Raw genomic sequence first — 14,580 nt, forward strand, 5'->3', positions numbered from 1 at the left:
GTATGGTTCCAGTGTATGGGACCCTCACCAGGATTACTTGATTCTAGAACTGGAAAAAATCCAAAGAAAAGCAGCTCGATTTGTTCTGGGTGATTTCCGACAAAAGACTAGCGTTATAAAAATGTTGTAAAGTTTGGGCTGGGAAGACTTGGGAGAAAGGAGACAAGCTGCTCGATTAAGTGGAATGTAAAAGTTTCAAACAAATTTATTAAAAAACCACCATTCCAATACTTTACAATCTTTAAGATACAAATATTACATATATGTTAAAATGGGACATGTTTCGCTTAGGCTTTGTAAGCATCTTCAGCCATACTTAATCTAAAGCTAAGTCAGGGCCCAGAACTGGGTTCCTCATTAAAGTATAATACATGTTTTAATACAAGATAAAAAAAGTCATAAAAATCTAGTCTATGAAGAAAGCGATGCTAAAAAAACAAGTTTTGCTGCTTTTACTTTTACAAACCCAGCTATATACCGTATAACCAATCCGCTAAAGAAATATGACGTCAAAATCGCGTATAAAACATGTAACACAAATCGTAATATATTTTTTAACTCCAATACCGTAAATTCAATAAACAATAAATTTTCGAATTCCGGAATTTATAGACTCAAATGCACCCAACGTAACTTTACGTACATAGGACAAACCGGACACTGTTTCAAAACTAGATATTTGGAGCAATACAATGCTTCAAAACATAGAAATTCCGCTATAAGCAATCATATGAAGGGTACCGGCCATAACTTTACCACGATTGAACAAGACCTTCATATTATAAAACACGTCAACAAGAGTAAACTGACAACACAGTTTGAAAACGCTTACATTTTTCTAGACCAGCATTATAACATTAATAGTAATCTAAATGATGTTCTTGACACAAATAGCCCATTAATTGAACAAATCCCTAAATTACTCACAGCCTTCAACATAAATACAAATAATTTCATGAACATATTTAATTATAAACACGTCAGCAATTTCCCTAACACAATAGTAGTCACTCCCAAGTCATCGATTCACACCACACCCCCTCCGCCTACTCCTAATGTCCTCAATGCTCTGCCTACCTCCCCCTCTCCTGACTCATTCTCCGCCTTCACAGACACACCCCTACAATACACGTAGCAGTAGAACAACAACTGCCAGATCGTCTCAAACAACCAACAAGGCTAGTCACCTCTCTGTCAACACTAGGGGTAAGTGTTATTTAAAATAATAATAATGTTATTTGCTTTACGTCCCACTAACTACATTTTTAAGGTCTTCGGAGACGCCGAGGTGCCGGAATTTAGTCCCGCAGGAGTTCTTTTACGTGCCAGTAAATCTACCGACACGGGGCTGTCGTATTTGAGCACCTTCAAATACCGCCGGACTGAGCCAGGATCGAACCTGCCAAGTTGGGGTTAGAAGGCCAGCGCCTTAACCGTCTGAGCCACTCAGCCCGGCTGTAAGCGTTATTTAACTTCCACTCATTAATAGAATGTTCTCTATGTTTCAATACTTACATTTATTTTCTTACACATTTCAGTTTTCAACACGCGCTACATTGCGAATTCTTCCACATCTAAGGCTTTATTGAACACCCTATTTATTGAATCTACGCTAAACGGCTCACGACTACAATCTATTACAAAGATTATTCTAGGAGGAGTCACCTCTATACTGATGCTTCAAGTGCCTTTTGACCTTATCACGCAACCACTTGGGGTTTACATCTCTACTGTAATTCTATGTACCTGACTCTCAATCAACAACGTTCGAAGTTTTATTTTTTGATATTTTAATTAATCCACGCTTCATTAATATCAAATAATCTGTACAGTCCAAATGTATGTCAGATCATTATGACTATGTCTCGTTCTACAAATAACCAACTTGTACCTTATTAGACAAACACTTGTATTCACTCCTTGTACATATAATACTATGACAAGTTCATTATTGAATTTTAGCTGCATTTTTAGCATCGCTTTCTCCATAGACTATATTTTTATGACTGTTTTATCTTGTATTAAAACATGTATTATACTCGAATGAGGAACCCAGTTCAGGGCCCTGACTTAGCTTTAGATTAAGTATGGCTGAAGATGCTTACAAAGCCTAAGCGAAACATGTCCCATTTTAACATATATGTAATATTTGTATCTTAAACTTAAAGATTGTAAAGTATTGGAATGGTGGTTTTTTAATAAATTTGTTTGAAACTTTTACATTCTGTACTCCAATACGGCTATCATAATGAGACTCATAACATGTAATAAGTGAAATGTTCCGAGCTATCAGTGGAGAGATGGCGTGGGAGGACATCAGTATACGAATAAGTTTGAGTGGTATCTTTAAAAGTAGGAAAGATCATAATATGAACATAAAGTTGGAATTCAAGAGGACAAATTGGGGCAAATATTCGTTAATAGGAAGGGGAGTTAGGGATTGGAATAACTTACCAAGGGAAATGTTCAATAATTTTCCAATTTCTTTGCGATCATTTAAGAAAAGGGTAGGAAAACAACAGAGAGGGAATCTGCCACCTGGGCGACTGCCCTAAATGCAGATCAGTAGTGATTGATTGATTGCATTAGAACAGGTATTTGAGAAGCAAATAACTAGTCGTGAACTTTGTCCCCCTCATTCCCCCAATTTTAAGTGTCTATGACTTCTATTTGTTCTCTATAAAACAAAAAGCTTACAAGAACAATCCACATACTCATGAAGCCCTGGAGAATGAAATCTGATGACTGACACATGAAATTTCAGAGACGGAAAGGCAAGACTTTCGGATTTTAAAAAAAAAATGCAGGTGCAACATTTTTTAGAGGAATATGGATATAATTTTCAACAGCTAATTTGTTGAAAGGCTTATTCTACATTAGTTTTCAACTTCATTCATTACTGGCCCTTAACATTCATTCCGTATGATTACCGATAACCATGCTTGCTACACTGCCTAACCATACACTCTATCCCCATAGCTTGGGTACAAGCAAGCATTTGCCCAGTCCACCTGCGCTGCTAAAGTGCAGGTAACTTTTCACTGCCTCTCTGGGAAAATATACGTTTTGCAAGTCTTCCTTGTAGCTTTAGGCTCTAGTTGTTCTGGTCCCTGAGAAAAGTGTACCTAAAGACTGAAGAATATCACTTTCAGAAAAGTAATATTAGCTGATATCTGCGGGGGGGTAGTAGTGGTTCCACCATATTTAAAAGTCCATTTGAAATACACTTCAGTTGCAGGAGCATACACATATTTAATATTTTTATATTCAGGAAAGCTTACTCTATTCAAAGAGAAAAATAAAAAAATGTGAATTTCAGTCCAGTTATACTTGGAAAAAAATAATGACTGCATGGAATAATAACTGGCCCTTATCTGCATGCGAGGTAAAATGACTTTTCAAAATTACATTCTTTCAACATGAACTCACTTCTTCATATTTGTTTGAAATTCTTAACTCGGTTTTTGAATAACAAGAGCCTCTTCAGCAAAATGAACTGTGATGTAATTTATATGTGTGAAATTTCTTTCATACATCCACAATGAAGACTTCTTACTTTTTTATTTGCTAGCAGCTCAGATTACACGATTGTCAGTCCTGTTACTGAATATTGACGAGATGTCTACTCCATACTCTAAATCGTAAGGGGTGCATAATATTGAGCCACCCTGGTGATCGAGAGAGACAGGGGTGGGTGTGGGTGCATTTGTGCAGTCCATGGCATGATTGTGTGCAACTTCAATCTAACAAGAGCCTTGGCCAATTCATTCGTCGCAACAGACAGTCTCGCCTATCTGTATTGAATTTTGGAAGTGATGCCATATTTTATAAATTTCAGCCAGTGGCAGTGTCTGCTGATGCGAGTGGCAAGGAAAATGTTTTCTAGGCACGAGTTGGTGGGTTCCTAAGTCCTGAAAATGAACCCATGTATGATGGAAGATTCATATGGTTTTTCGAGAGAGTTTCTGCATGGTATGGGCAGAGTAGTCATGAACTAGCTTTAGCATAGATTAGCTAGCATGGGTTCAAACCCCACCATTACCGGGCGAGTTAACCGTGTGGTTAGGAGCGCGCAGCTGTGAGCTCGCATCCGGGAGATAGTGGGTTCGAGCCTCACTGTCGGCAGCCCTGAAGATGGTTTTCCGTGGTTTCCCATTTTCACACCTTAATTAAGGCCACAGCCGCTTCCTTCCCATTCCTAAGCCTTCCCTCTCCCATCATCGCCATAAGACCTATCTGTGTCAGTGCGACGTAAAGCAGCTAGCAAAAACAAAAAACAAAACAAAAAAAACAAAAACAAAAAAAAAAAAAAAAAAACAACAAAACACCATTGGCAGCCATGAAGATGATTTTCTGTATTTTCCCATTTGCACAGATAAATGATCAGGATGAACTTCAATTAAGAACATGGCTGCTTTCTTCCCTATCCAATCGCTGTTGAAAACCTATTTCAGTGTGACATTAAGCCATCAGCAAAAAATATATACAGGGTATATCGTAACTATACCGAAAGAAAGATCAGGAATGCTCTTCATGTTATGTTAAGGACAATAGTGTTGGCTACTGAATGCATGATTCGAAGCAGTGTATCGATTCATTGAAGTGTCCGAGTGAATCGATTCACAGGAACGGCAAGCTCACGGCACACGATTCAGCTTACTCCCAGCGGACAGTGCTGAGTGGCGCACTCACTGGACGTTGACAGGGAGCCGAGCTTCCGCTGCAGCGAGACAGTGAATCATGGCACATCGAAAGAATCGTGAACGAGCGCGGCTCAGTGAGACACAAGGTATACACGGCTCCTTATCGGCTCACTGGACACGCGGAGAGCCGAGCTTCCGCTGCAGCGAGACAGTGAATCATGACACATCGAAAGAATTGTGAATGAGCCCGGCTCAGTAAGACACATGATACACACAGCTCCTTATCGGATCACTGGATACGCGGAGGGCTGAGCTACCGCTGCAGCGAGACATACAGTGAGCCATGGCACACCGAAAGAATCGTGAACGAGCACGGCTCAGTGAGACACAAGATATGCACGGCTCCTTATCGGCTCACTGCAGCGAGACATACAGTGAGCCATGCTACTCTGAAAGAATTGTATGCTATAATGGACTCTCGAGCTCAGCTCGTTTGAAAATAATACCCATTTGCATTCACTGTCCTCTTCTTACAGGGAGGTTTAAATAACAGATGGATTTATTTGCAGTGTTAAAAAGGTAGTCACAACATAATTCTGAAGTAGCTAGTAAGTAAGTAGGCTATTAGGTTATACTATTTATTAGTTTAATGAATCTTAGTATTATAACTTAGTTGACATTTGACAATTAAACTCGACTCTAGCCTGCCCTATGACTAAGAGTCATGCTCATGACCTTTCAAAAGTACCTGTTTTATATTGGGAAGAACACCTCAGTATTCTCTCAGTTCATATGTCACATCGTTGCACAAGACTTCAATTATATGTGGACAGACGCAATAACAGTATGTTGAATCAGAAAACCAGCGGGCTACTGTACATCTCGGGTAGCCTATACAAAATATGACAATTAAAAAAATCCTCAGCTGATAGAAAAATACATATTTTCAAAAATGACTGAGCGAGTTGTCGTGCGGTTAATATCGCGTGGCTATGCACTTGCATTCGGGGGATGGTGGGTTCGAATCCCACCGTCGGCAGCCGTTAAGATGGTTTTCCGTAGTTTCCCCATTTTCACACCAGGAAATGCTGGGACTGTACCTTAATTCAGGCCATGGCTGCTACCTTTCTAATCCTAACCTTTCCCACCCTGCGTCGCCGGAAACCTTCGATGTATTAGAGTAACTAGCATTTTTTCTAAGAAAGGAGTTCATAGTATGAAGACCAGATGGCAGCTGCAAGCACTGAATGCTGTTGCTGCTGTCTTACCAGCACATACTACACAGTAGGAGCAGTGACCAATGAGCCGTGAATTGGATCACTGTATCGATTCAGTAACGTGAACGGAATCAAATGAATCGATTCAGTGAAATGAATCGAATGTCCCATCACTAAAGGATAATGCTGCAGTCGGATTGGTGGACAAAATATTTCTTTTCTTTTGAGAAAATTATATTACTTTGTTACTTCCGAGCAGGCAATTCAAATTGACGAATTGCTATGCCAGAGAGCCAGCGCTGCCTTTTGCTGTGCATTAGAGGAGGGAAAGCGAGAGAGAGAGAGAGAGGGGGGTAATGCATGACACACCACACATCCTGAACAGAGTCCAAAGGTCACTACTACAGTGTTATGGACTGTGCATTGAAGTAGGAAGGGAGCATATTGAACATCTACTGTAGTCAAACCATTGGGCGTATTGTTTCCTTCATTATTTCATTCAATTTACAATGTTGTGAGTGAAGGCATATACAATCATGGGGCGGCAACGTTGCACCTTCGAGTATGTTAAATTTTTTTTTTTCTTATTTGCTTTACGTCGCACTGACACAGATATGTCTTATGGCAATGATGGGATAGGAAAGGCCTAGTAATTGGAAGGAAGCGGCCGTGGCCTTAATTAAGGTACAGCCCCGGCATTTGCCTGGTGTGAAAATGGAAAACCACGGAAAACCATCTTCAGGGCTGCCGACAGTGGGGCTCGAACCCACTATCTCCCGATTACGGGATACTGGCCACACTTAAGCGACTGCAGCTATCGAGCTCGGTGTGTTAAATAATAAAGAACGTCACTGTGACCAACAGACAAGAGGAGAAATAATCTGGTGCATTCCTTAATTACAGTGTATTCTTGTATTGTGTGTGCAGTTATGGTTGTTTAATAAATGAACTGTGGATATTGCCTGTAAGAGACAAGGACAATCCTATGTGAGTCGAACAAGGAAACTTGTGCATCCGCATGGAGCATTATCTCTATCTCCACCATACACCCCACTGCCTTCTCTGAAGCACGGCAGTGCTCGTGCTCTGGCATAGTAAATATGGCGAGTTTGTGGATTTGAATGGTGCACCTCGAAGTAACAAACTAATCTCATTTTCTCCAAAAGAAAAATTTTCTCCGTCAATCCAATTGCACCATCGTTCTTAAGATAACATGAAGAGCATATCTGACTTTTTGTCGGTATAGTTATGATACACCCTGTATAAATAAAACTTACCAACCTCTGTACCTGTAGTTGATGGGTTAGTTTTGCATCTAATTGAATGGCAGCTGTACACACAAGGAAGATTTCAACTAACAGTGTAAGTGTTACTGTCAGCTAATTTTAGACATTCTGGAATACATGCTTCACATAAAAGCATAATTTCTTGGAAAACAATTAGAGCTACAAAGAAAATGCATATGGCGTATTCTTGTAAAAAGCTGTATTTTACACAAACATGGTGGGCTCTTTTTTTTTTATGAAAATACTGCTTATTTGCCCATTATTTTGGTTTTTAGCAGATAAAACAAGCATAATTTCAGTAAATACCAACATATTAATAGCCACCATTTTGAAAAGGAGAGTCATATCAGGGTCACTGAACTAAATATCAGTTCAATTGGTCCAGTAGTTTAGGTATGATTGAGTAAGAAAGAAACACACAATATGTCATTTTAAATTACGTCCGGCTCCATGGCTAAATGGTTAGCATGCTGGCCTTTGGTCACAAGGTTCCCGGGTTCAATTCCCGGCAGGGGCGGAAATTTTAACCATAATTGGTTAATTCCGCTGGCACAGGGGCTGGTTGTATGTATCGACTTCATCATCATTTCTCCCTCATCACGACGTGCAGGTCGTCTACGGATGTCAAAACGAAAGACCTGCTGGCGAGCCTAACTTGTCATTGTACACTCCCACCACTAAAAGCCATATGCCATTTCATTTCATTTTAAACTATTATGCAATTATCAGCAAATAATGTATTTTCAGGACAATGTGTTGAAATAAAACTTATTTAGTCATATGACATTTCCCTCTTCGAATGTTTATGCAAAATTTCATGAAATTTCACCCAATGGTTTAGACGCAATGTAATTCCAGAAGGCAGGTGTCATTTCATTTTTATGATAGAAGTGCAGCACATTATATAGTTTTACTGGTAAAACTGGGGAATAGGGGAGGTAAATTACAGAAATATTACCTTGTATTACATGTAGGAGAGAGAGTTATTCACTTCCAATGCCTAGGATGCACCAATCTATCCCTAGAAATATTTTTACTTTTATAACCTAATATCATAAATTATGCGACGTTAAACACCCCTCAACCATTGAGAGCCATTGCCACTGGCTGAAATTTATAAAATATGGTGTCACTCCTAGAATGTGACGCAGATGGAAGCCATTACCTAGTTAGTTCTAGTTGCTTTACGTCGCACCGACACAGATAGGTCATATGGCGACGATAGGACAGGGAAGGGTAAGGAGTGGAAAGGAAGCGGCCGTGGCCTTAATTAAGGTACAGCCCCAGCATTTGCCTGGTGTGAAAATGGGAAACCACGGAAAACCATTTTCAGGGCTGCCGACAGTGGGGTTCGAACCTACTATCTCCCGAATACTGGATACTGGCCGCACTTAAGCGACTGCAGCTATCGAGCTCGGTGAAGCCATTACCAACCCCTAAACATCTTTGCTGTTAGGGAAAAACAGTGAGCCTGAAAATCAGAACCACACTCTCTGTAGGCTGTATGCTGACGTGTTACACCAATGGTTGTGTCATTGGTCAGTTCGTGCAAAGACCTACAAAGATGGAGTGATCTGTGAACAAGTGAATAAGGCAATAACAACAACGAAGCATTGTCGTCTGTGCCGTGTGCATCCCACTGCAGCACACCCCAGTGGCGTACGTAGATTGAGGATTTATTCCCTAGTTCTACTGCTTACTGTTCTCATGATGTGTGTTCATACGTATGCAATATGAAGGAGATGACAAGCACTTAAATTACATCATCTCAATCTGGGCCTTACCACAGATTTTGTTTCAGTTCTTTCGTTTGTATTAAGAATAAAATGCATGCAAGTCGCTGACTACAGACAAGTTCATTTGCTGACCGAGAGGGTCAATAGCCGAATGCATAATTTCTGCTACTGTTCCATAATGCTGTCCATGGGCAGAGTCAATGACACGTTCAATAGTTATTTCATCATCATCACAAACAAACACTGGTGCAAGAGTCTGATGAGCCGAGTTTCTCACACGCTGTATAGTAATTTCGTCATTTGCACCTCCACTGAACACAGAACCCGCATGACGAGATAAAGCACCGACTGTCTGATAATTCACTGAATGAGGTACAAGAGTCATACGGTTCACTGGATGTTCTTTCACTCTAACAGACAAGAAGTTATGATGCGAATTAGAAAAGTCTTGGAGCGAATGATGAACAGGTGGTTCTGGATGGATCTCTTGATGATTCACAGGCTGAAGTAAAGTTTGGGTATGACCAAGGACTTGCTGGTGATGTTTAACCGAGATATTTCTATGACTTTGAGACTCGATGTTTTGAGGTGCTGAATGTGAGCTATAACTATTAACTGGAAAATTATGAACATTTGGGTGGCAAACCAAACTACCTTGTCTCTGTTGACACAACACCGCTTCTGTATTCCTGAGGGATGAATTATCTTCCGAAGTACCAGAGTTTATAAAAGTAATCCTTTTCGCTGTTCCTTTTCGCCGAGATTTTTTAACACCTTTGTCCACTTTTTCTTTTAACTCACTGACAGCATCATTACTACCAGGCAAAGTCTTTTGAGAATCATCATCACTGAATGCATCTAATCGCTTCCTCAGCACCTGGAAATCTTTGGACTTCACTTCCTCATGGAATACTTTGCGATACAACCAACTCTTTACTTTTGGAGCATAACCGGGGATGAGCTGCCCTGAAAAAAAAAAAGAAGCATGAAATGCATGAAACCAGAGGAACATTCTGTCTGACCATTACCTATTTAGGAGCTTTACAAAATGTTATACATACCAGTGAGCGAATTTAACGCTTCACGTTCGTATGATTGTAAAAAGTTTACATAAAGTTTGGCAACATTAAGCTCAGCAATCATTTGTCTGTTTTTATCTTCTTTCATGAATTTTTTAAGATCTTCGGATTTTATAATATGGAATATGTGATTTTTAATGAGATCCACGGTTTCTTGTGATATTCTCTTCGGTCGGTTATCATGCTTCCCCCGCCCATCTCTAGGAAATAAAATATTCTGGTCCAACTTTTCACTTAATGTTCTTATTTTCCTAAAAGATACTGCATGAATATGCGCAAATGCCAATTTACACACCTGAATTTCTTTTCCTTGACTCCGCACGTAATACTTGTATGTACATGTTCTTCTATCCGATTGCAGATTTTTCTTCCTTTTTACATCATGCTTCCTAATGAGCCCGAATAAATATGCATTTTGTTCATCGTAACTCTTAAGGGAGTAGAATCCATCAAACAACATTTGCCTGGTTATAGCATCCACTTTTTCGTAACATTTTAACTTACATTTACAGTCTGATCCTATTTCTTTGCGTGAAATAAATTCTCCTTTGACACTGATATGTGACTCCCCGGCAATTATAGAACGTTTTCGTTTTTCTCTTTTCCATTCGGACTGATTTCTCTGCTTTCTTTTGGGATGGTTAGATTTTTCTGTCCCCTTGGTCTCCATTTTCCAAGTTTTGGTTTCTGGTTACCTTGCCAACCATCTATGGAAAATCAGTCATTCAAAATTCTTTCACCTCACTATGGAACAAACCAACTATGTCATCCGAGTATAATATTCAAGAATGACGTACTTATGCACATCTGGTAATGTCAACAACGAATTATGGACGTATTCTGGTTCGAATACTCACTGACACATTTCGTATGACAAGTTGTCAAGTCGAACAGTGATTAAATTGTCATATTTACAATTTTACTTAATAAAACTTACACCAGATAGCTCTGATCTAGTTAAAACAAAGATGGGGGAGTTTCGCCAATGTTGTTTGTTGAAAAGTATAATGTAACTCGTCTTTCTGCCCAAAATGGTAATTACTTTACCACAAAAGTAAATTCTCCCTTTGGGGTATTCATTTTTGTAGTATATTTGCAGTTATTTTTAACTGTTTGCTTTTTATGAACGTGACATTTCATCATAACTTGAGTTGCTGTCACTAAGCCTGAACAGCTGATTTTTGAGCGAATTGTATTTTATAGTGATCAGTGTGTGTAATGTGAAAGTACATTGGTGTATTTTTTATGTAAAGTATTTTTCATTATAGGGGGCAAATATTTCACAATTGGAGAGAGATATAGGATCTGATCAGTTTCCACCTAACGAACATTACTTCGGCCTCGTGAATGTAAGTAATAAATTCAGGTTTAAATTTTCTAGTGTGTGTGTATTTAAATATAAGTGCGGTACTATTAACAAAATCGAAAGACAAAGTAAAATACTTTATTGGGAAGTTTTTCTGTTCATTGTCAATTGGAGATCTTGTTCTCCTCAAATCAGTTGCAGAATAGTAGGCCTTAATAAAACTTGAACAATGTACTGTTGGTTATTTGTACATTTTGCCAGTATGCAACACTGAGGATACAAAAAGTATACTGTAATGGCACTGCACAATTTGTTGGGCTAGGTTTAATCCATTTTCTATCCAGCATGGCACTGCTTGCGTGTAAATGAATTCACTTTTATTTTGGATTTGCTTTGCTGCTGGGTAAATGGATGGAGGAGCTTGATAATTTTTTTAAAGCTACTTATATGGCATAAACCCAGAAAACGTATTTTATGGTGCACTTCAGCAAATGTATTGCTGTGCCCTTCTTGTTGCCATATTGGTCATCTTTGATTGGAGGCACTCCTTTTATTGAAATTTCCTATAGATTTGAGCCTTCGACCTCGGTATACAGTAGTTCCTCTTGCACCCTCTAATACTAGACAGATCGCATAGGGTTGAGAAAAGTCAAGATGGCCGTCCAAGACCCATAATTGTGAAGTTTGTTTCATACCGGAAAAGAAATGCAATGTTTGTAAACAAAAAGAAACTCAAGGGTACAAACAAAACAATTAGAGAGGACCTAACCCCAGAGAGACTGCGGTTTCTGCAGGACGGTATAAGTAAGTTCAGTGTGTGGAACGTGTGGTCGAAGGATGGCACAATTTATGTTAAGCAGGGAACTCGCAAAATACCCGTGTCAAACCAGGAAGATCTCGATTGTATCACTAATAATGAGCTGACATTCTGTAAACTAAATACCACTGTATAGAACTTTAATCAGAATTTTAACTGTAGCTATAGCCTACATTTTTATCATTAATTTCAGTTTTTAGTTTCTTAGTTTTATCTAGTGTAGAGTTTCCTTTTATATCTACAGTTAAATTTCAAGTTGGCAGCAACAAGCAACCAGGAAACAAATGCCTCTAATTTCAGCCTCTTCAATCCACAGTCCCAACCTAAGTACCGCTAATCACCTTCAAAACATTCTTTCGCCTTACCCTACCTCCTTACAAATAGCTCATGTAAACACTCTGGGCATTCTCCCACATTTCGCGGAATTCTCTGAATTATTTTCAACCTGCAACCTGCATGCCATACTATTCTCCGAGTCGTGGTTGCGTCAATCTATCCCAATCTAGTATGAATGGTTATTCATTAGTTAGGAATGACAGGAGCAGTAAGCTCATGCAGGCATCAGTATGTATATACGGGATGATGTGAAGTATAAGGTGATATTAAAATCCCCCAGTGAGTTCTCCAATAGCCCTGAATTCTTGTTCATGTTTTGCCGAAATTTACATAGACCATTTAGAGCACACATCAATTAGTAAAATAGACAATATATATTTTTTGGTGTAGATTTGTTGATGACATTTTTGTCATCATCGAAAACAGGTACACAATTGAAACCAATATATTAAACAAACTCAACACAATAGACCCCCACATAAAATTTACCACAGAGACCAAAAACAATCGCACTCTAAACTATTTGGATATAACGATAACCAGACAGGAAGACCACCTTTCTTACAAAATATTTAGAAAACCCACGCACACCTCAAACACAATTAAAATAGATTCTGTTCACCCCAACACACACAAAAGAACAGCTTACTACAGCATGATACACAGAGCATTTAATATACCGTTAACAAAAGAAGATTTGAATAAAAAATTACAACTAATTCATGACATAGCTAAAAACAATGGATACATGAAAGAAATGGTTAAAAAAATCATTCACAAAATAAAATCCCAACCCAAAACCAAATTAACAAAAATAGACAAACCCAGAAAGATTATGCACTATTCATCTTCAATAATGTACACATATCCCCCTAACTAACGTTTTTAAAAAAACATAACTTAAGAATAGCATTTAAAACTACACACAACAGAACCAATATCATACACAATGTCAGGACAATCAACTGCCACAATAAATACAACCACTCAGGGGTATACCGTATTAAATGCAATAATTGTGAGACAAGCTACGTCGGATGCACCGGTAGGAACTTTCTAACCCGATATAATGAACACATAAACGCTGTAAAACACAACCATTTTTCCTCAATAGGCCAACATATCGAAGACTATAAACACAGTCACAGTTTCACGAACATCGAGAACGACATGCAAATCCTGAATATAAACCCCAAGGGTCACCTGCTCAACATAACAGAAGAATTTTACATTTCTCTAGATCAGTATACCAATCCAAATTTCAACATAAATGAAATTACAGAAAAAACTAACATCATCTTCAATACAGTCATCCCTGCCCTAAAAAACGGTTACCTTAAGATAATCAATAAACAAAACATGACACGCGACAGAGAAACGTCAAACGACACACCTAGCTCCACCCCTACCACCACAACAGCAACTCTCCCTACCCCTCCTTCCCTTCCTCTCACAGCAGCTAGTATGAGCCCAAGACGAACACGAAGCAGTACACAACTAGCTCACATATCAAACGTAACTCAACTACACCAATAACAATAAGTACATATTCAAATTAGCACACACAATCCTTAGCCATTCCTCCAACATAAAATATCACTCACAGCTCAATCTTATCTTCCACAGATAATTATAAGATCACTGCACAGCTACAGAAGGGAAAGGAGCCACCACTTTGAATCCAATGCCACTCAAATTTTACGAATGTCACAGGACAACATGATTCAATTTTAACATTAAAACAAGATTCAACACACAGCAGAGCTGAATATACATATTTTATCCTAATTGTATCCATACGTCTGGCATTCTTTTTAAACTTGAAAGTGTTTTATTCTATGTGTAGGCCTATACATGAAGACAAAATATCTTATACATATAAGGTGATAATTTTACAAGCAAATCATATCATTCAAGCTCCAAAAACATCAACTAAGTGTACAACTATGAAAATAAGACTTGAACACAGAAATCAACCAATGAATTGAACAACACGCAAGACACGAACATTCATATGCATGAAGTGTTTCTACATATATTGCTTTTATCTTATATACTTATAAATTAGTTTTAAGTGGAGACAGTGTTTTATAAACTAATTTTAAGACCTAAAGCATATCATTACAGACATATAATTGCATTGTCACACACAGTGACTTA

The 14,580-nt window shown here is 38.6% G+C and overlaps 2 protein-coding genes across 3 annotated transcripts in view; one reads left to right on the forward strand and one right to left on the reverse strand.

Moving 5' to 3' along the window:
* Window positions 1-5,035: 5,035 nt before the first annotated feature.
* LOC136866565 (uncharacterized) lies at window positions 5,036-10,839 on the reverse strand. Its single transcript, XM_067143650.2, has 2 exons — window positions 9,944-10,839; window positions 5,036-9,848 (listed from the first exon to the last, which is right to left on the reverse strand). The coding sequence occupies exons 1-2, from the start codon at window positions 10,629-10,631 to the stop codon at window positions 8,962-8,964; spliced, it is 1,575 nt and encodes a 524-aa protein (XP_066999751.1). The 5' UTR covers window positions 10,632-10,839; the 3' UTR covers window positions 5,036-8,961.
* Window positions 10,840-10,849: 10 nt separating this feature from the next.
* Window positions 10,850-14,580, forward strand: part of Usp12-46 (Ubiquitin-specific protease 12/46) — a 104,420-nt gene continuing 100,689 nt past the window's right edge. The window contains exons 1-2 of one of the 2 annotated variants that reach the window (XM_067143653.2): window positions 10,850-10,995; window positions 11,230-11,310. In XM_067143653.2, coding sequence (XP_066999754.1) covers window positions 10,993-10,995; window positions 11,230-11,310 — 84 coding nt within the window. In that variant the 5' untranslated portion in view covers window positions 10,850-10,992. The remainder of the gene's footprint in view (window positions 10,996-11,229; window positions 11,311-14,580) is intronic. The other variant, XM_067143652.2, reaches the window with a different exon arrangement.

This window comes from Anabrus simplex, chromosome 3 (genome assembly GCF_040414725.1).
Source record: "Anabrus simplex isolate iqAnaSimp1 chromosome 3, ASM4041472v1, whole genome shotgun sequence".
Taxonomy (NCBI): Eukaryota; Metazoa; Arthropoda; class Insecta; order Orthoptera; family Tettigoniidae; genus Anabrus; species Anabrus simplex.

What these genes read in the sequence shown, in the direction of transcription:
- LOC136866565 (XM_067143650.2), bottom strand. Translation starts at nt 10,631, where the DNA reads ATGGAGACCAAGGGGACAGAAAAATCTAACCATCCCAAAAGAAAGCAG. An exon ending in AGCGTTAAATTCGCTCACTG is followed by an intron (nt 9,849 to 9,943) that starts GTATGTATAACA and finishes TTTTTTTTTCAG; the next exon opens with GGCAGCTCATCCCCGGTTAT.